This window comes from Enoplosus armatus, chromosome 7 (genome assembly GCF_043641665.1).
Source record: "Enoplosus armatus isolate fEnoArm2 chromosome 7, fEnoArm2.hap1, whole genome shotgun sequence".
NCBI classification, from domain to species: Eukaryota; Metazoa; Chordata; class Actinopteri; order Centrarchiformes; family Enoplosidae; genus Enoplosus; species Enoplosus armatus.
This window is the reverse complement of record NC_092186.1, coordinates 20,028,674-20,048,837: the sequence shown is the minus strand read 5'-3', so window position 1 is coordinate 20,048,837 and position 20,164 is coordinate 20,028,674. Positions and strand designations below refer to the sequence as shown.

The window sequence follows — 20,164 nt, the reverse complement described above, 5'->3', positions numbered from 1 at the left end:
GAATCAGACAAAAGGTGCTTACTGGAAATGTTAAACAAATGTTTTGGTTTAAAGCAGTTCACACACAGGTTTATTTCTGTCTCTCTCACACTGTTTCTCTCATTCACACACACTTCTCCTCTCCTCACTGCTTTACACTACACCAGGCGTTCCACGCGTGCTGCCAAAGTGCTGATGGATGTGTTTCCCAGCTCAGCAGGTGGGTTGCGACCACCAGGAGCCTCGAGTTGCCGCAGACTGAAACCTCCCTCCGTCTGCCGCCTCTCTCGCACTTTGGCTACGGCCAGTGCCAGCCCCAGCATCACCACTATCGCCAAGACAACCAGACACGGTGCCAGCACGGCAGCCACCCGCGAGCTGTATGGAGCACGCTCCGTCTGTAGAGGATCATACACACACACACACACAGGCAAGATGCCGCCTGATGATCCCATTAGCACATACACAGCAAACACCACCTGAAACACACCAAAAATAGCTATTTTCTAGCAGGAAGAAAAGCTGCTTTACATTCAAGCATCTGATGACGTGAAACCTGCTAACATTTGTTTTTAACTTGCAGCCCTGTGGCCCTTTGATCATCACACACCAAACACACACAAGCAGCTTCTCGACCAACCAGAAACACAATTACCCTGCATGCAAACACGCAGATGAACCCAGTGAATCAAGGTGAATCAAAGCTTCCAGTGCAGCAGGTGAATGATTGTTAACGTTCATTAACCAGCAGCAGAGGACGAAGCAGCGGATGCACTTACATCAGTAGTTCTGGTTGTTGTGATCGTCGTGACACTCAGAGTGGCTGCTACAAGGTTACCAACAGCACAACAGCTGTAAGTATCACTCCATTACACTTACAATTTGTGCTGACACCATCCTCTTCACAACTAAAGCCTCTTACTGAACCTGTCAGGCTACACAAGACTATGAAAAAGAAAAAAATCTCAGAAGTCAGCAAACTTTACACTGAGCAATCAACATGGAAACGTAATTCTAATAAAAATACAACCATCCATATCCTGAGGCAAAAAATAACTTATGCACTCGTGCTCGACGCTGCAGACATTACACTTTCTTTCCCTCGCTACAGGTTCTTTGTTGACTCCTGGAAAGTGCTTACCTGTCACTGCAGCACAGTTGGCTGTCATAGCGAGTGTGACACAAGCGAGCCGGAGCAGCCTGCAGCCAGGACCCGCCATCAGTCACCGACTGCCACACACACAGACACAGAGATGTCTAACTAACCAGTCTCTAAGGTACACAGCAAGGCCACCCTGAAGCCACACACACAGACAGCAGCAATGCTTGCCTGCTGTCAGCACTATCAACCTGCTGTGTGTGTGTGTGTGTGTGTGTGTGTGTGTGTGTGTGTGTGTGTGTGTGTGTGCCTGCCAGATAAGCTGCCCTCATATGTTTCTGTGAAGCAGACCGAACTTCTGTGAATGCCACCAGCTCTCTGCTGAAACTGCACTTCAGCGCCAGATGCTGCTTTTTCGCTGGCGAAGCACATTTCTCCCTCGCTGCTTCTCTCGCTCTCAAAGGATGGCCACATCAGTGCCGACACTGAAAAACTGCTTCCCATTTCCACCACCCCCCACCACCACCACCACCACCACCATTAGGGCTACCTGTGCTTGCAAAGGAGAGACACACACACACACACACACACAGACATGAACACACACTTGAAAAATACGAGAGGGAAGAGAAGAGGCAGGTGTACGAGAGAGAAGTGCAACTGCCTTTTTTCGACATGGTCAAAAGTTTGTGGACACCTAAACGCTACACCCATATGTGATTGTTGAACATCTCAATCTACACCATGGGCATTAGTCTGCTGCTGCTACAACACACTCCACTCTTCTGGGAAGGTTTTCCATAAGATTTTGGAACATGGCTGCAGGGATTTGCTCCCCTTCACCAACAAGAGCTTTTGTGAGGTCGGGCACTGATGTCAGGTGACGAGGAGGCCTGAGGTTGAGGTCAGGGCTCTGTGCTGAGAGCCTACAGCACAGCTACAGCCCTCCTTTGGTGCAAAAATGTAAATTTAAAAGCATATTTAAGCGTCTTTTTAGTTCAAAATCCCCTCTTTTTGCTAGTATCCCTCCACTGCGGCTCAACAGGGAAACACTGACCAGGAAAAGACAAAGACGGAATCTTATACACAATTTTTTTATAATCTCATATCAGCTTCAGATGAACTTTTTCAAAGCGAGGACGATAGATTCTGTCCGCGGTCATTTACATTGAAAGCGTATTAAGCAGGAATCTTTTAATGGCCAGTGTGAGCAGGAGGTGTTCAGTGTTCATTCGGGCACCTGACTATTGTTTTAAGACAGACTTGAGAAATGTGTGAATCTATCCTTTAACCTTGCTTTGTGCACAGGGGCATAGCCACGTTAAAACAGGAAAGAGCCTTCCTCAAACTGTTGCCGACGCCAGACAAGGTAAAATATCCGACCAATACACAAACGTCCATGCACTGTAGCGCTGTGTCTTCACTGTGTGTGTGTGTGTGTGTGTGTGTGTGTGTGTGTGTGTGTGTGTGTGTGTGTGTGGCTCTGTGTGTCTATGAACTTGGGCTATTCTGGAATCTACTCACACTACATCTTGTTAAGAGAGATTACGTGTCTATGTTTGGTGTCACGGTAGCCACCTGACTTCAGCATGTCCGCTCCTTCACTAACAAACACACACTGATACACGGTTAGGAAATCAATGAAAGGCTTTGCAGCTAACCTTTAACTGAAGAGTGTTTGGAGGAGAAAATGGAGGAAAGACATTGGAAAGGGAAATCAAATGTGTTATGATGGAAGTGAAGAATTAGTTGAGAGAAATGAAAAGAGGACAGAAGACAGACAAAGGCTGATAAGATTTTTTTTGTTTTTATTTGACAACAACAAAGACTGGATTTAAATCGAGACAGAACATGAGGACAGAATATGATGAAGGAAAGACAGACAAACAAGAAGTTATGGTCATGCATGGATCATCCAGCATGATGTCAGCACAACAAGACTATAAGACAGACAAAAACACAATCAAGTCCACGAGGAGCAGACAAGTGTAGCGATTTAGAGCGTTATGAAATGTTGACCACGACAGCGTGGTGAACGTTGTTCGAGCGGAGCCGCAGAGAATTTAGGCTTAAAATATCTTCGCCTCACGCAGGAAGGTCGACAGACAGAAACTTCTTCTTTTGTACAAAACAACACACAGCAGTCAGTCAGTCAGTCAGTCACCGCAGTGCTCTGAACGAACATCAAGAACAAAGTGAGACGTCTTCTAGCCCCTCTAGGTGCCTTTGTACCTACAACACTGCCTTTGATAGTTCACACATTCATCCGCGTGGAGCTCCCAAAATCCAGTTCAGACGAGACTGACAGGATATCTTCAATGAGAAACATTATAAATAACACATTTTATAATGTTCTTTACTGCATCGAAAAGGTGCTTGAAGACCATCCTTCCCTTTGGGTCGCAGTATCTATCCTGCGCAGCTTATTCTTTTATTAATCAATTAGTCGGTCAACAGGGAATTCATTGCCGACAATGATGATGATTTCATAGCGTTGCATTGTGAGTGTGTTACTCTGGGCCCTGAGATATCAACATTTGGTCACATTTTATAGATTAATAATCCAATAATCAACAGATTCATCGATAGAAAAAATGATCTTTAGTTGGAACCCTAAACCAGATTTTGCCTGTTAGGGAGATTATTGTATCTGTGATCTATAGCTACTTAAATAAGTATATTAAATTGAGTGGTAATACATAAATAACTATATTGAATAAGGTGCTCCTGATTATCAAAGTATAATTTTAAGGCACAGAAACAGCTCTGTGGTACCATTAACCTAACGTCAAACTAGAGAAAACCCTGACGTGTGCAGCGTGCTGTCACAAATACCTGATCCCCTGTGCTTTGTGTGGGAAACCCCTGGCCATTCTCATCTTTTATGACCAAAATTGCAAACCCCGCTCTGCATCCACTTCCTCCAACAGTCCCAAAGACAAGTGCACACACACACACACACACGCACGCATTCAGTCGTTGCCTCCCCAGTCTATTTCTGGCTCATCGTCCAGCCTGAGGATGAGGTAGGAGAGCAGCTGGAAGAGGTTCTGCCACAGCAGCACGGCCACGTAAAAGTAAATGTCGCTTACGTCCGTCTGGCACGTGTCTCCGGCGTAGCTCATGTCGCACACGCAGACAAACTTGTTGATGAGGTTGCGGCAGTAGCCTCCGTTCAGACAGGGGTTGGACTTGCACTCGTCCACCTCCTGCTCACACCTGCAGACACAGAATCACAGATCAGTCAGAGACGCTTCAAGGAAGTGACCACTTATAACAAATAGTCATACACTACATTGGGGGCAGAAATGGCTCTGCTCTTTGAGGGAGCGCTCAAAGAATCAGAGCTCTGCTGGGAGAAACCCCCCCCCAGCAAGCATACATAAACATTAAATCTTAGTTAAGTCAATACTTAAAATGTAGCACATAAGGAGAAGGCTGGGGTGGTGGAGGAAGCTGCTGCAGCAACAACGTCTGCATGAGTTTAATAGCAGAGATATAATGCCATTCAGCGAATGAAAGTGTGACTTAAGTGTTCTGCCTCAACTAATGCTTTGCTCCGTAGATAATGATCAGGGGATGAGTACATTTTGTCTTAGTATCTCAGTCTGCTCTGGGTCCATTTTTACTTAATTACAGGTTTTATTTAATTTAACATTCATGTCCTTTTCTTTCCTACCGGTGTCCAATGAAGCCAGGTGGACAGTCACAGGACAGCTCTCGGTCAGTGCAGTTGCCTCCATTGAAGCAGGTGTAGTTTCTGGTGTTGTCACCGCACACAGAAACAGGCAGCTTAGGACGTCTGGTAGAAGGCAGTCAGAGATGTAAGAGGATGAATACATGCGATGTCTGTGTTTTATTGTGTTAAGCTGTACTATCAGAGGTATTGAGCTGTAGGTCATGTGCAGCAGAGTTTGACGTCTTTACGTCCGCCGGAAGCAGAAGAATCAGCCAGGCAGGAGCTGTATTGTTCGGCTTCTCACAGCTCCCCACAGGGGAGACAAATAGGCTTAGGAGGGGAACAGGATAATAAGATTAAAGACCTCTGGCAACTATTCACCATGAGGACGTCAAATCACATGTACGGGAATGAAAAAGCCAACTATTTCTCTTTGGTGTCTATAACCTTGTATTTACCTGAAGCACAGCAGCTCTGTGTTGGCAACTTGAAATCATCCCTCAATGGTTACAAAATGTAGACTTTGTGTACAATTTTGAGTAGGTGAAGTTTTAATTTAGATGTCAGGAATCCTTTTTGAACTACAGCTGTCACTCATTTGAAACAGTGGGTGTCTCATTTTAAGACAAACAATGTCACAGGGAGCGTTAATATTAGCTTTGCTTGGCATTTTGTTGCACGCAGTTGAACAAAAAAAACAGGAGACATCGTACATGACATTTGAGAGACAAATATCTAACAGGAAACAAATAGCGAACACCTAGAGAAATAGAAAAAACAAAACAAAACAACTTACACTTTTCTGACAACAATGTACCACGGAATTTCTTCAATGCGTTCACTGGAGAGGAACAGAAAGAAAGACGGGGAAAGGGGGTAGAAAGAGACACAAACAAGAGACACAAACAAAAAGAAGTCATTTTGATGAAAACTTTGCAGCGTAGATGTTCCCAGTAAAGGGAGATGTGCAGCTTGTCTGGTGTCTTGCTCAGCGAGACACTTGCAAAGGTTTTCCTTGTGCAAAAAAAGAGGCAAAATGCAAGAGGCTGTGTGTTTACAGGATAAATGGTTGGAGGCGTTCCCCTGCTGGTTCTCCGAGGCAAACGGTAGATGACAGGGGAAAGAAAACTGGCGCTGAACCAGAGAGCCTTGTGTAGTGAGACACCACAGCAGACTGAGGCCTTTTCTGGCTGACACTAGAATAGAAATGCAGCATCTGAGACGCTCACTGCAGGCGTGGTTGAAATGCTGAACAGAGGCAGAAATGTGGAGACATTTACAGTGAAGGGCTTTGTTTGTGTTGTGGTGCGGCCCTTTGTTTGTGCAATTTGGATCATTTATTTGTGTATTTTGTGTTTACTAACTAACTAACTAAGCTCTCAAAACTGTTCATAGCAGAGAGAAGTCATTTTCGGAGCATTAAATATTCATATTGGGAATGTTTCCTCCTCTGCTGCTGGTCTATATTCTCCACAAGCCTTTTGCACGCACCAGAAAGTAACTATTCTATTCTATCCGTTCTATGTTTATCCAGCAAACACCTCAACTTACTTGCAGACGGGTCCAGTGTAGTTCTCAGGGCAGAGGCAGGCGTACCTGTCGGGCCCATGCAGACAGGTGCCTCCATGGGCACACAGGTGGTTTTCACACATGTCCACCTCTTCATCACAGTCCACACCTGCGTAACCAAACTCACAGGTGCACTTGTAGGTCAGCCCGCTCACGCTGCAGTTGCCCCGAACACAGGGGCTGGAGGCACAGGTGTCAGTGAAGAAGTCGCATCGTCTCCCGGCCCAGCCCTCGGCACAGCTGCAGTTGTAGGTGTTGAAGAGGTCCTGGCACTCCCCTCCGTTCAGGCAGGGGTTGGGCTCACACACGGGGCCCCCGCTGCAGCCGAGGAGCGCTGGATGCAGTGATGTTTGGATGAACTGTTCCTCCTGTAGGCGTGGGAGGTTCACATCGGAGGAGCTGAGGTAAGGCAGGGCAATGCCACCCAGCTCTACTGTGCCCAGGCACCCAGCCAGGGACCAGCCAGCATCAGGGGCCAGGCCCCCTAAGAAGATGTCCACCCCCTGCCTGAGGAAATCCAGGTTGCCTCCTCGGCTCCTGGAAGTGCTGGCTTCCTCTATTTCTTCATCCAGCACCAGAGTCCAGCGGGAGGTTTGGGCCCATGGCGCTGCCATGAACAGGTGGACGCTGTGCCATTCACCATCACTAACACTCGTCCTGCTGCTGAGACTGACTGTAGACACACCCTGCTCCCCCTCCTCCTCCTCTCTGTCGTCTTCAGTGGTGCTCTGAAGCTCCATGAAGAGGACACCATCCTGGACAGAGAGTGTGATGAATGCTGAGCCCTTCTCTGCGTGGAGTATAGCTGCATTACGCTTTCGTGTGCGGAGGTTGAGGGAGAGGTTAGTTAGATTGCGGAATATGTGGCCGTTTCCCCGGTAGGACAACACAGTGCTGTCATTCAGGAAAGTCACATTGGAGTAGCCTAGGAGATAAGAGAAAATATCTGTCGTGTATATTTGTTTACACATTTACACACTCACTTTGTCACACGCACAACTGAACTGGCCTTATGCATGAGAGTACAACAAGGGCATTAGGCAAGAGCACTGATTTCTTATTCAAAGATTACGAAAACAACAGGCATTATTACAGCATGGCATTTACCTGTTTGGTAACGCTACAATCCTTTTAGGCAACTGGATGAGGTCAATTGTCAGAAATACACATAAGGAGCAGGTATCCTCAGTGTTAGAGTGAGTTAATCACTGAACATGGGGTAACTAACAGGGCAGACGGACTACACGGCAAATCATCACTAATCCCAGCAAAAAAAGGATAAGCTGGCCTCAAGCCAATCCTGCTTTACGGAGCACATACAGTATTCTGTGTGGACGGATTGAGGCCAGTATGTAATCATGTTGTATCACTCGGTTGCATAGTGGCCAATAATGACCAATTCCCCAAACAAGGTCAAAGATTAAGTAGCGTACATATACTGTAAGTCTGAGAGGTAAACTATTCCATGTCTGGGTTTTATGCAACTAAGAAATTATGTCAAGGGAAAAAGGCCGCAAACTTAACCACTAATGACAGAAGTGAGCTTTTGGGAAATCCAACCTCACTGATGCTGTTAAATATTAGCATGCTAATAGTGACTGGTAGTGTAATAACATAATGGACAAAAAGATCCATCTAAGGGGTCGAAAATGTAATTCAAGCTTTAAATGTAACTGTTAATGTAACTTTCAGATTATTATTGTCACATTTTTATGACATGACCTCCTGGTTGCTACTTACACTCATATCCCTGGTTCAGCATCCTGCACTCTGAGTCTGCGGGGCAAGGTGACAGCTCGCACCACCTGACCTCCTCACAGCGCCGCCCTGCTGTCCTAAGAGGGCAGGTGCAGCTGAAGTCATCCCACGTGGAGAAGCACATCCCACCGTTCAGACAAGGGTTCCTCTGAGGATGAGAAATGAATACAGGGGCTTACTTTTACCAAATGCTAAGTAATCCATTTTAGCATGCCCGAAACTACTACAGAGAGACACTGTAGTGATAAAGGTAAATGTTAACAAATATTGATGAAAGGAAACTTTGTGTGAACAGGCTTTACACTCACACTGCAGGCGTTGTCTCCAGAGCATCCAGCAGTCACATTGTGCATGATGTCCAGAGGATAAGATCTCACTGAGGTTTCCAACCCAAAGAACTGCAGCCTTCTGTCGTTGATCCTCAGGTCCTGGATACAGCCTTTAAAATATCCACCAAACACTGATGTCGTCCTACTCTCCAACAGACCTCCCACATACACAGTATCTCCTGCTTGAACATCGACTGTCCTGACTTCCACGTCACCCTGTTTCTGAGCTGCTACATACAGCGCCATACGATCCTTCATCACCTCTACTCTCACAAAGTGGACTTCCCCGTCGTCAATCGCACTCTCCGCCTTCAGGCTCTCATAGTTATTGAGCTGAACTGTGACCTTGCCGTCCTCTAGCCACATGTGCAGGTACTGGCTGCCGCTGCTGTTGGCGAGCGCCAGGAAGAGTCCATTGTGCCTCCGCGTACGCAGGAAGAGGGAGATGAAGAGGTCGTGACCCAGATCATCGGTGACAGTGAACGCTGCATAACTCTGAGAGTCCTCGCTCCCAAAGCGTGCAGTCACATGTTCTGCAAATAGGTGAACAAGGTGAGACAACAAAATGATTCGACAGGTTAAAGACCAGAGAAAAGTGAGTTGGCTGGGTGTCAACATCAGGAAAACATCTTCAAAACCTTTCAGCTTGGCCAGCATGCAATATGGGATTCATTTCTGGGGTTCAAAAGGGTTTTATAAGTTCGAGAATGTAATTTATTTGCAGGCCTGTGTTTGTAGTGAAAACATGAAGGAAGAAGAAAAAAACATTGTACTCAACCAAAGACAAAAAGAAAGCTAATGAGCTTACACTCCCAAAACTATCAGATTTCTCTTTTAATACTATTTATTAAGTCTAATGTTCAAGATAGAGGTGTTTTTTCTCATCTGGGCTGAGCATAGAAAGCAAACATTTACTATTAAATGAGCTTTATGATAGAGTTGAGTTTTTGCAGAGCTAACTGACTGGAGGAAAAGACATTTAAGCATTTTATATTTAGGTGCCTAGAAGAACAGGCACAGGATAGGAAATTTAAGCAGCCACCAGCCCTCATGTTCTGTATGTTCTATGTCCACTGTCAGCACTTTCCACTGTGGGTTGGTCACCTTATAAGGCAGGCAGGACATTGAGAACACACAAAGCTAAAGCAGGAAGGACATACGGTGCATGACAGGTCATATAATAACCCTACGAAAGCTTCAATTTGTTTGTGTGTGGATACTTCAAGTGTGTACATGTGTGCGCATGTGAGTAAATGTGTCCCATCAGACACTGTGATCAGTAATCTGCTTTGATAGACTCAAGAGGCTATAGATATCCTCGGTGGAAAAACAGAACGAGTCAGTACTTCAGGAGAAACAAACTATAACGTTTTCATTCTACTTAATAGTTTGCTTCTGATGTATTTCACCGTCTACTGAATGGTGTGAAATTTCCTTACATGTTCTGTGTATTTCCAAAATAGATTCCCTTATATCCTTAATCCAGTGCGTCAGATAAGAGGATCTCCGTGGCTTTTGATTGGCCTCATGTCTACCCCCTCATCGTCTGTTACACATCAGTCACTGAGTTTGGTGAGAATGACCTGGTACTCCAATCACAATTAATCAGGTTAGCTTAAAGCTTAAAGGCTCTGGTGAGTCTCATATCTAGTTTTGGTGATTAGCTATACCAAACTTTTCCTTTCATTTTTTGTTTGACAGTTTGAAAACAGCTTGATGGGACTAGCAGATTTAGAAAACTAAAATGTTCTCCCAATTTTTACACTGTGTTGTTGCTATTTAAACTATCCATTTTCTCCAGTTGAAGTCTATTATTTCATAGTTGTGGACATACCCTGCTCACAGTCCTGCCCCTCATAAGGCCTTGGACATCGGCACTCGTAGCTCTGCCACAGGTTGACACACTGTCCTCTATTTTGGCAAGGCACGTCCAGGCAGCGGTCCCTGTGGCTGCAGCCAGGGGACACATTAACAGCAGAGTCGCTCAGCCATTCCTCAGGGACGACGAGCTGCCAGTCAACAAACACATCCCGCATGCAGCCAATGTATGCTGGAAGAGGAGAGTCCTCACTGGGGCCATTTGAGTCCTGAGGGACTCCTCCAATGAAAGTGTTCTGAGGAGGTGACGCCTGCCCAGCCAGGGTTCTTTGGACTGGGGCCACTTTGTGGCACGACTGGCTCCCACAGCTCCCAGCGTCATCCAAGAGTTTCAGACTGAGCACCCAGTTTCCGAGCGCAGCCTCCACAGAATGCCACTCTCCATCTGTGACATTGTTTGGAAGCTCCAGGACCTGGCTTGGGCTTTCTGCTGCAGCCGTAGCAGAGGCCTCCTTCCTCAGTGTGAAACGAAGCTGCCCTTCGTCCAGCTCAAGGCTCAGCAGCAGCCCCCTGCTGTTTCGCTGGAACAACACCGCTCTGGGAAGAGCAGTCTTGAAACTGAGGGTGATGTTGCAGGACACCTCTGCATCCACCAGTGGACTCTGCAGCAGCAGGTAGCCTCTGCGTTCAAAGGAGAAGGTGGTGGAGGTCTCACAGAGGGGTCCGGTGTACCCAGGTGAGCAGGAACAGGTGTATCCGTGAGTCCCATCCAACAGGAAAGGAGAGCAGAATCCTTGATTCTGGCATTCATGTCCCTCACAGCCCACTAGCCTCACATCACAGTTTACACCTCCATGGAGGAAGCCATCATGTCTCTGTTTGAGGCAGTGGCAAATGTAGCCTCCAACATGGCTCTCACACCTGCCCCCATTCTGGCAGGGACTGGGGTCACACTGGTTTTTCACCTCCTGGCAGAGGGAACCTGTTGGCAGAAAAATACAATAAAGTCCTGTTCCTCATATTTTTCTAGCAAGAGAAGACAAAGGCCCTCCTTAACTTTGTTACTACTGTCATTAAAATACTTACAAGTTACAAGTTACATAATGATGGCAAGTGAGAAAAACACTGGACAAACTGGACCAATTTTCCTCCATGTTTTGTCAACGCCTGTTCTTATGTGTATCATGGTTCCTGTCTTCTCCAATTTCTATGGAGCTGGAAATAGTGTGGACTACCATGTTCCTCCTCTGATCCACATGTCAAGTCATGTTAGCCCCACCTGGAGCCACACTGTCAGGCATTAGTCCCAGTTCTCTATGCTGGTGGTGTGTTTTACTCTCTACACCGCCCAGATACCAGTATACTGAACTATTACTTATCCTTGTATTATCCTCGTCACATTGTTTGTCTGTTTGCTTGTGTTTGTCTCCACAAATCTTTGTATGTGTTGCTGAGCTTTAGATGCTATCAGCATTTGAAACACTGCACTTTGTCTTATGGAGCAACAACTGTAAGTTTTATAGTACAACACAGCACATTGCAGAATACTGTAACAACAGGTGCTGATTCAATGCACTTCGGTCAACTATTGAGTTATTTATTTGTTTTCTATTGGTAGTAATAAAAGACAAAAGAACACAGAAATTAAATACCTATTATGTAACACCTATACTAAATATCTATTTATACAAAAAACGTCTTCTGATGTTACCTGTTCCAAGCAACAAAATCCCCCAAATCCATGGTGCAGGTGTCCACATCATGCCGTCACTGTTTCCCCCAGGATAGCCCCAAACTTGTCTAACTGCACCATATTAGTTTGTGTGTGTACATGCCATCCCAGTGGAGGTCTGCTCCTTGTATACCTCTCTACAACCATGTAGAGCTGAGTGGCTCCAGTCAGGAGACCAGCAAAGCCAGATCCTGGGGATTAAACTAATGCTATTTGGCCACCTTACTGAGTCAGTGCCACTGCGACTGGCAGGGAGTCAATTTTAGAACACAACTCTCAGCAGGCAACAGCTAACAGTCTTACCTACATTGCTAGATCAAGTCTTGTGTAAGCAGGAATTTTTCTGCTTTTGCAAATGAAAAGTAGAATTTGATGTAACATCCCTGCAACAAAGTTTCTCTGGACATTAATGCACCAACAATATAATATTAGTATACTGAATATGTGAATGGTATCATATGGATTATTATCAATTATATTACCTGCAGACCAAATGTCCTACACCTAACTACTCTTTTAGCCAATTAGTGCCAGTTGTCCCTCAGCCTTCTTATTCAAGCATTACACATCGATGACGGGGACAAGATGGATTTTGCACATCCCTGCACAAAACTGTACAGCTCTTTAGATAACAGTCATATTGAAATGTTATTATAAACATTTTCCATATTTTAGTGTCAATTCTATATTCTATACTTGTGCTTCTTGACCTGCAGTACTTATATTGTTTTATATTTCTATGTTTATTGTTATGCACCAGTATACCAAGGCAAATTCCTTGTATGTGAAAACCTACTTGGCAATAAACCTGATTCTGATGAAAACAGCCTTACAATGTGACTCAAATTAAAGTTACTACATGTACTTGTGTGATAATGGCACCTTTCATCTATTATTTTTATGTTTTTTTATACTAGCACTGGGGGGGGGGGGGGGGGGGGGGGGGGGTACTAAAATCAGAAAATGCCAAACCCGACAGAGAGTGCCTTTAAAGTTAGTTCACCAAAATCCCAAAGTCAATGTCAGACACCACAGCCAACTGTGTTCTGTCAACTCAAACTATTTGCATGACAAAACACCATTAGGGATATGGTGATTTGTGATTTGGGTGAACTCAGTGAGCCTTTACTTCTTCAAAAGATGAGAGAGAAAAGACTGTGTTAATATGCAGCACGTGTGTAATATGTAAATTCTTTTTATATATATATTTTAAATATAATAGCAAAATATTCCCATTTAAATGAATACTTTCGCACTGCCTTTGCTCCAATCAGGAACTGCTCAAACAGACGTCTGACTATACACACTGTTCTAGTCATGTTAGGCATGTTTTTGTAGTCGTGTCAGTGCGAACAACACAAGTCCCTACGTACTGCAGAATGTACTGGGAACTACTTACTACTGTATAACCATCATTAGAGACCTGTGTAAGACATAATGAATTCCATGTGGTTCATCAGAATAAATTACCTTTTGTTCCTAGTGGACAGCTGCAGATGTAGCCTGCGGCATGCTGCTGGTCATAGCGTTCAGGCAGCAGAGGCTCGCTGCCATACAGGACCTGCCACGACCTCTCAATGCAGCGGCCTCCATGCAAGCAGGGGTTGCTGCCGCACTCATTGATGTCAATATCACACTGACGCCCCTCAAACCCTGGAATGAGGACGCAGACAGTGTTTCTGACGGGAATCATGTACAAGATAGACAGCACATACATGACATCCTACATAAATGAATTTATAGAGTCAGCATTATGGTTTTGTTGCCCCAATCAGTTGTTCTTATAAATGTCTGCTTCGTGTTATGGATGCATTCACATGCACTTAGACACGTTAACATACACAGTATGAACAGTTTTATACCGCAGTGAGTATACAAATTTGTATGCAAGTCCACAACTATTTGAAGTATACTTCTGTCTTTGCTCACTCTTGTATTTCACATTCACCAGCACTTGTCTTATTCTCTGTTTGCAAAAATTCATTTCTCATCTTTTACTTGTACATCCATCTGTGTCTCTGCTATACCTGTGTCTCTTGACCTTTCACAATCTCCTTTAAACTAATACCTTAATACCATAACCTGTAACTCAGAAATACTATTATACTAATATACTAATATTATTTTCCCTGTTAACTGGGCAGGAAAGTGCTTCACGTACCTGGCCAGCATTCACAGGTGTAGTTACCCTGGTTGTCCTCACAGATGGCGCTGTTGAAGCAGGGTTCAGAGTGGCACGGTGGTGGTGGGGTCTCACAGCGTCTGCCAGTGAAGTCTGTGTGAGAGCAGTCACAGCTGTAGCTGAGACAGTCGAGGATTCAGAAATCACATGAAGGAGATTATTTACAGTATTTCCTCCAGTCTGTGTTTACAGGTGTAAAATTGAGATCTATTAGGAATCTGTACTGTACTGTACAAAATGATTTTGCTCTTTTTCTAAACTTGGCAAGGGCTACACTGTCTTCTCCTCAGTGGAGCTGGACTACTTACTCATTCACCCCATCTATACAAAGAGCCCCATTTTGGCATGGCTGCTCTTGGCACTCGTCAATGTTGATTTCGCACCGTTGTCCTTGGAAACCGGGCAGGCAGGTGCAAGTGAAGCCACCGGCGTAGTCATGGCAACTGCCGCCATTGAGGCATGGCTGTGATTGACACTCATCAATCTGGACCTCACAAGTGGCCCCTGTGAACATCAAAGCAGTACAGATGTCAGAGGGCGAGTGAGCCTGCTACATAGACTGAGGGCAGGGGGCAAAAATGAACAAAGCTTTCATGTGTACTGGCTGTGATCATGTTTGGACTGCTCTTTTATCTCACAACAAGGCTTCTGTACTTGCAGCACATTTGATACAATATCTCTTTAAATGTATCCCTGCACTATAGTATTATGCACAAAAAATCATATATGAAATACATATATTCATGTAACGTGGGAGAAAGATGATGAAAGAAGAGAATGAAAGTTTAACATGAATAAATACAACAAACAAGACAGAGTTGTAAACCATATGAGCAATGAAATAGGTGACACTTCACTGAATCTTTTTTGCTCTGAATCTTTAAGATTCATTGGGGATTAGCTAGTTCAACTAATTAAAACTGGTAGATTTTGTGAGATTTGAAACATAAAAGAAGATAAAATAAAAATAAGGTAAAGGCATGATGCAGGGCAGATATTTAGAATAAAGGTGAGAGATTGAATTAATCACTACATTAGTTGTAGTGGGTTGAGGTCTTTGAAGTTACCCTTTACTACTTCAGATTACTTTAAAATAATCATGAATTATATGGCCAGACGTATATGAAAATAAAAAGTCCTCAGACAAACTAGCAGCTCTGTGAGGTTGTACTTGAGCTAAATGCTAGACGTCAGCATGCTTACATGCTCATAGACACAATGACAACGCTAACATGTTGATGTGAAGCAGTTATAATGTTTACCATGTTCATGTAACACCATAGTGTGTTAGCATGCTAACATTTGTTAATCAGCAATCAACACAAAGTACAGCTGAGGCTGATTAGGTATTTGGTCATAAATCAGTTTTGGACAAACTGATGATGGCGCTAGATGAAAAGTCAGAGGATCACCAAAGTTATTCATCCTGAGGGGGACATGAATTTGTGTGACAGATTTCACGGCAATCCATCCAATAGTTGTTGAGACATTTCACTCAAAACAACAAATGTGAACTTCATGGTGGCGCCAGAGGAGAAGCCAGTGAATCACCAAAGTCAGTAGGATTCATCCTCTGAGGGCCATGAATGTGTGTACCAAATGTCATGGCAATGGCAAGAGATATTTCAGTCTGGACCAAAGTGGTGGACTAACCGAGTGACCAACCATGGCTAAAAAGGTTGGACAGAGCACATGAAAATGACTCTTGGGAGACCCAGCACTGTTCTTCCCACTCACCAGTGAACCCAGGAGAACACAGACAGGAGAAACTGCCCACTCTGTCCACACAGGTTGCTCTGTTCCTGCAGGGCTGTGAAACACACTCATTCACATCAATCTGACAGTGAGCACCCTGGAACCCCGGCACACAGAAGCACGAGTAGCCGTCCCCGCGGATTCTGCATATGGCCCTGTTTTGGCAGGGGTTTGAAGAGCACTGGTCCCCTGTTGAAGGCAGCCTGTCAGGGGATGCACCTATGAACAGATCACATTTTAAAATATTAGCACAGAACATCACTGTTCGTGGTACTTACTTACAGATAAGCAAAACCAGCATTTCCATTCCTTATGATAACAAATATTTGCAATATGTTACTTCTCATATTGATTGTTTTAGTCTTGGAGCAGATATGATCTAATGCACTCTACTTTATAACATCTGATTGTATCTACATGAATGTAAAATTGCACAAGTATTCAGTATTAGATTAGGAAAGTTGCTCAGTTTCTATCAGCAGGTCAAACTCCTCAAGAAGCTATGTGACATTTAACAATCCCTTGAATGACTCTATTAACGTAACAGTTGTTTACATCAATGATCATCAATGGGGCAGATGTGCTTTCAATTGCTATTCTTGTTGGGTCATGTTTGGTAAGAAGCCCCTTTATCTCTATTCAGCTTTGATTAAAAACTCTCTGTCTAGCAGTTGACAGTACAAGGACTTGAAATTTGAGGGCCTCTCAAGGCGTCATGGCTGGCTGCCATGGTAACCAATTCCGCTGTTTGGCTTCAGCATTCAATCTATTTCCATGGTGACTGCATCCGACCGAAGATTTGAGGCATTTACTCCACTATACTCTATGGTGTGTTTTAATCAGCGGGGCATTTATGCCAAGCTGCCAGAGCTCTGGGTTTAGGTCTCATTTCAGTCAACACATGCAATACATACTAATTAGAGGATCAGCACTTGATCCTCCCCAGTAACCACAATGAAATAATTCTCATGTGTGTCTTAAATGTTGTTTTCTATTTAAAGACTAAAAAATATTATGTAGAGCAATGTTAGCCACATTCAAGTTAAATCACATTTTACTATTTTTCTGTTGTAAATTTAGTGTTTTTTGTAATTTTAGTTTGAACTTTTTCATGATCACAAATTGTATCACACGTTTGCAAAAATAAAAGATTAATTCATTAATTAAAATATTTAATTTCTAGGACTCTCATCTCATCATAGACATAGCATTAATGCACCATATTGTTCACACTGATACAAATAGAAATGTGTTTTAAGAGACTCTGTTAGGACGCTGAATAAATAGAGTCAGCACGTGAGATCCAAGTTCCAGTGTTTACAACTTCATTTTAAATGCAGACTGCACCAGACTTCCCTTGTAAAAGTAGCCGTTTGTTAATATTAGCTTTATAAACTAGCTGATGCTGTTGATTTCTAGGAAAAAAGGTCATTCCAAACCTTAAGATGTGTATAACTGTTGTTATCTTATGTTATATGTTGAAAATGGTATGTTTAATAAGGAAGTTATGGGAGCACCAACTCAGGCATCGGAATAGATATTAGTTGTAGGATGGGATTCTCTATCATCTTGACAGCTGATTTCTCAAATCAAAACTGCATTTTTAGGATAGTTTTGGGAAATGTCCTTAACTTCTTAAACCTTCATGAAGTTTCTTTAACTTAGAAAAAACACCCATGCAGTATGACAATATCACATATTGATTTGGCAGTAAAATATTCAAACCCATGATGTAATAAATCACTTGTGAATTATTTTGGTCACATTTCTTCAAAATCCAACTTGGTATATTTGATATCTTAACACAAAGTTCTGTGGGTTTGAGCAGTGTGTGGCGGCACATCATGATTTAATAAGGATGTAACCCCGAGTTGGTTAGATTTAAAAGGTTAAACAGTTTCACTGAGACCTGAAAATCAAACTTCTTGAGAACCTCGACCATACGATGACGCATTGCTTATTTCTTCACTCTTCCTAACTCTCATATCATATATCACATCTACCTTGAGACTTGCCCCCTACAGCTCTTACACATGCAAGAAAACATCAAAGGCAAACAGCTATCACTGAGGCATCTCAAAACGGCTGTACTCCAGGCAGAACAAATGGGACCATCTCAGAAGCAATGATCCTTGTAATCCATGGAATGTGCATGAGGGGACACAGAGGCATGATGCCACAAAAAGGAGGCTTCAAATCAGCTGAAAAAGTGTTGCTTCTATTAGATGATAATCAGATTGTGCCGCTTTTCTAAAAGCCTTGAAAACAATATAAAGATATTGGATGGATATGGCAACACTTGAAAGTGTGTACGAGTGTTTTGCATGATGGGCGCAAGAAAGATTCAACATCATTATGAAGCTGGGGGACACACTGATGTGAAGAGAGATATTCCAGTTATATTCCTCACAGATGATAATCGTGCACGGTAATCATGCCCCAAGAGCGCAATCAGGCAGAGTGCAGACTACAAAGACGTAGAAGAGTGAAATTACACTTGGTGCTCCATCTTCACCAACTCAAGCGCCAATCTTCTGTCATTGGGGGAGGTCAATCAATTTCACAGCCAGTCGGCAGGGTTCTCCAGGAGCAGCTTATATGTGTCTAGACTTGGACTTGGAGGTATGGGCAGAGTGTCCCGGGGGTGTGATGGAGATCATGGGTATCAGTGGTGATGCTCTGACCATATGCCTATATTAGCTCTCATTACTACGAGGATCAACCGGTAAATTCAGACCAGATTAGAGGAACATGTTGCAGCAGGCTATGGTATATATGTAATGTCTACAAAAACACAGAGGCAGACTCTTATCAGAATTAACAGCTTTTATCCGTGGAGAAAGAAATTGCTTGTAACTGCCCTTGTATTTTTTAGGAAACCATGACAGGTGGTGTCTGTTGCAAGATTTGCTCTTTACTGTATCCACTGGTCTTTCAGTATTCCCTTGAGGCAGAGTTCAGAGGATTCAGGCCTGTTGCCGGTTTGAGACACAGCTCCAGCCAACCACACATCCCCTCCCACAGCATGTAAGGCTTTTTTCATATGCAAATTACTTCTAAGGGTCTTTGTTTGGTCCTATCTGGAGGCCCTCAAATGGCACATGTGGGACACCTGACATCTCCTCCCGACTGATGCATGTGTATGCGTCTGTCTGTTTGTTTCAGTGGTGATAAGAAGACGTGTTATTATTGGGTGTTTTGTAGAGCCACAGAGACGTACAGTGCCTCCCCCCTTTTGTCCCATCATTTATCCACACACCCCCAATCCCCCCCCCTTGGGTCACTACTCTGCCCCCCATTGTTAGATCTCTTTTTGTCATCTTTCACTATAAGCAATGATGTCACCTCACAGTCTTATTTGGTATTCCAGACATGGACTGTTTAAAATGCAAGCCAATTACTGGACTCAAATTCCAAACATCAATTTTTAACACTGTTCTACTTCATTTCAAGTCTTTTAGGAAACTTTTGTAAGAAAAGCATTAATAAAACAAACGTGTTTTTAATTATTGCATTTGCAGGCTTGAGAGAATGCAGCCTGCATGGGGAAATGATGAGATGCAACTGCAAAAATCCCAGTGAGTCTACTACTACAAATGACACAGGACTGATTATTAGTTAACAAAAGATATGTATGATGATGATATAGCTACATCATTGTAAACAATGACTGGAAACTGAAACTCAACTTCGAGCCACGAGAGAAGAGTCACTTACCATCTATCACAAACAGTGATGAGATGAGGATTGTGCATGCAAGTAATTCAAAATTATGAAAACGAATTAAATCCATAATCGTGACAGGAAATCATCCTGCTCGTTGTGCTGAGGTCTTGTCATACACGCATCTCTCTGCTTCTGCCTCTGCCTGCTGCGACTCATCTGTTGTCAGCTCCAGATCCACTTGATGCACACTTCTCTTCTTGCTGGAGCGCCATCAAGAGCCTCCATCACACATGCAATTAAAAAAAAAGACTACAGCGGGGCGCTCAACAGGCTACAGGCACACCCCTCCCGCACAGAGCAGTGACGGACTACAGGGGAGGGAGTTACAGCAATCTCACTGCGGCTGGGGCCCTTTGCTGCATGTCACCCCCCCCCCACACACACACACACACACACACACTCTTCCAGCTGTCACTTAATCTTCGCCATATTATGTAGTTCCAAATTTAAATGAAAGAACAGAATACAAAACGCCTCGAATTTTGGCGCTTGTCTTCAACATGACTTCGTCCAGTGAATATTGTCGATGTGATCTCAT

At 43.8% G+C, this 20,164-nt stretch overlaps 1 protein-coding gene across 1 annotated transcript; it reads right to left on the bottom strand.

The window, feature by feature from the left end:
- Window positions 1–137: 137 nt before the first annotated feature.
- On the bottom strand, window positions 138–19,693 carry crb1 (crumbs cell polarity complex component 1). Its single transcript, XM_070909098.1, has 13 exons — window positions 19,618–19,693; window positions 15,883–16,119; window positions 14,454–14,649; window positions 14,125–14,264; window positions 13,434–13,616; window positions 10,248–11,213; window positions 8,393–8,946; window positions 8,067–8,232; window positions 6,309–7,251; window positions 5,554–5,598; window positions 4,758–4,880; window positions 4,171–4,297; window positions 138–377 (listed from the first exon to the last, which is right to left on the bottom strand). Exons 1-13 carry the CDS (start codon window positions 19,691–19,693, stop codon window positions 138–140), a joined length of 3,996 nt encoding a protein of 1,331 aa, XP_070765199.1.
- Window positions 19,694–20,164: the final 471 nt, after the last annotated feature.

Excerpts from the sequence above, each read along its gene's own strand:
- crb1 (XM_070909098.1), bottom strand. The coding sequence starts at position 19,693 with ATGGATTTAATTCGTTTTCATAATTTTGAATTACTTGCATGCACAATC. Across the intron at positions 8,947-10,247 it reads GGGGCAGGACTGTGAGCAGG|AACATGTGACTGCACGCTTT; the intron begins GTATGTCCACAA and ends ACCTATTTGCAG. Across the intron at positions 7,252-8,066 it reads GCTGAACCAGGGATATGAGT|GCTACTCCAATGTGACTTTC; the intron begins GTAAGTAGCAAC and ends CTTATCTCCTAG.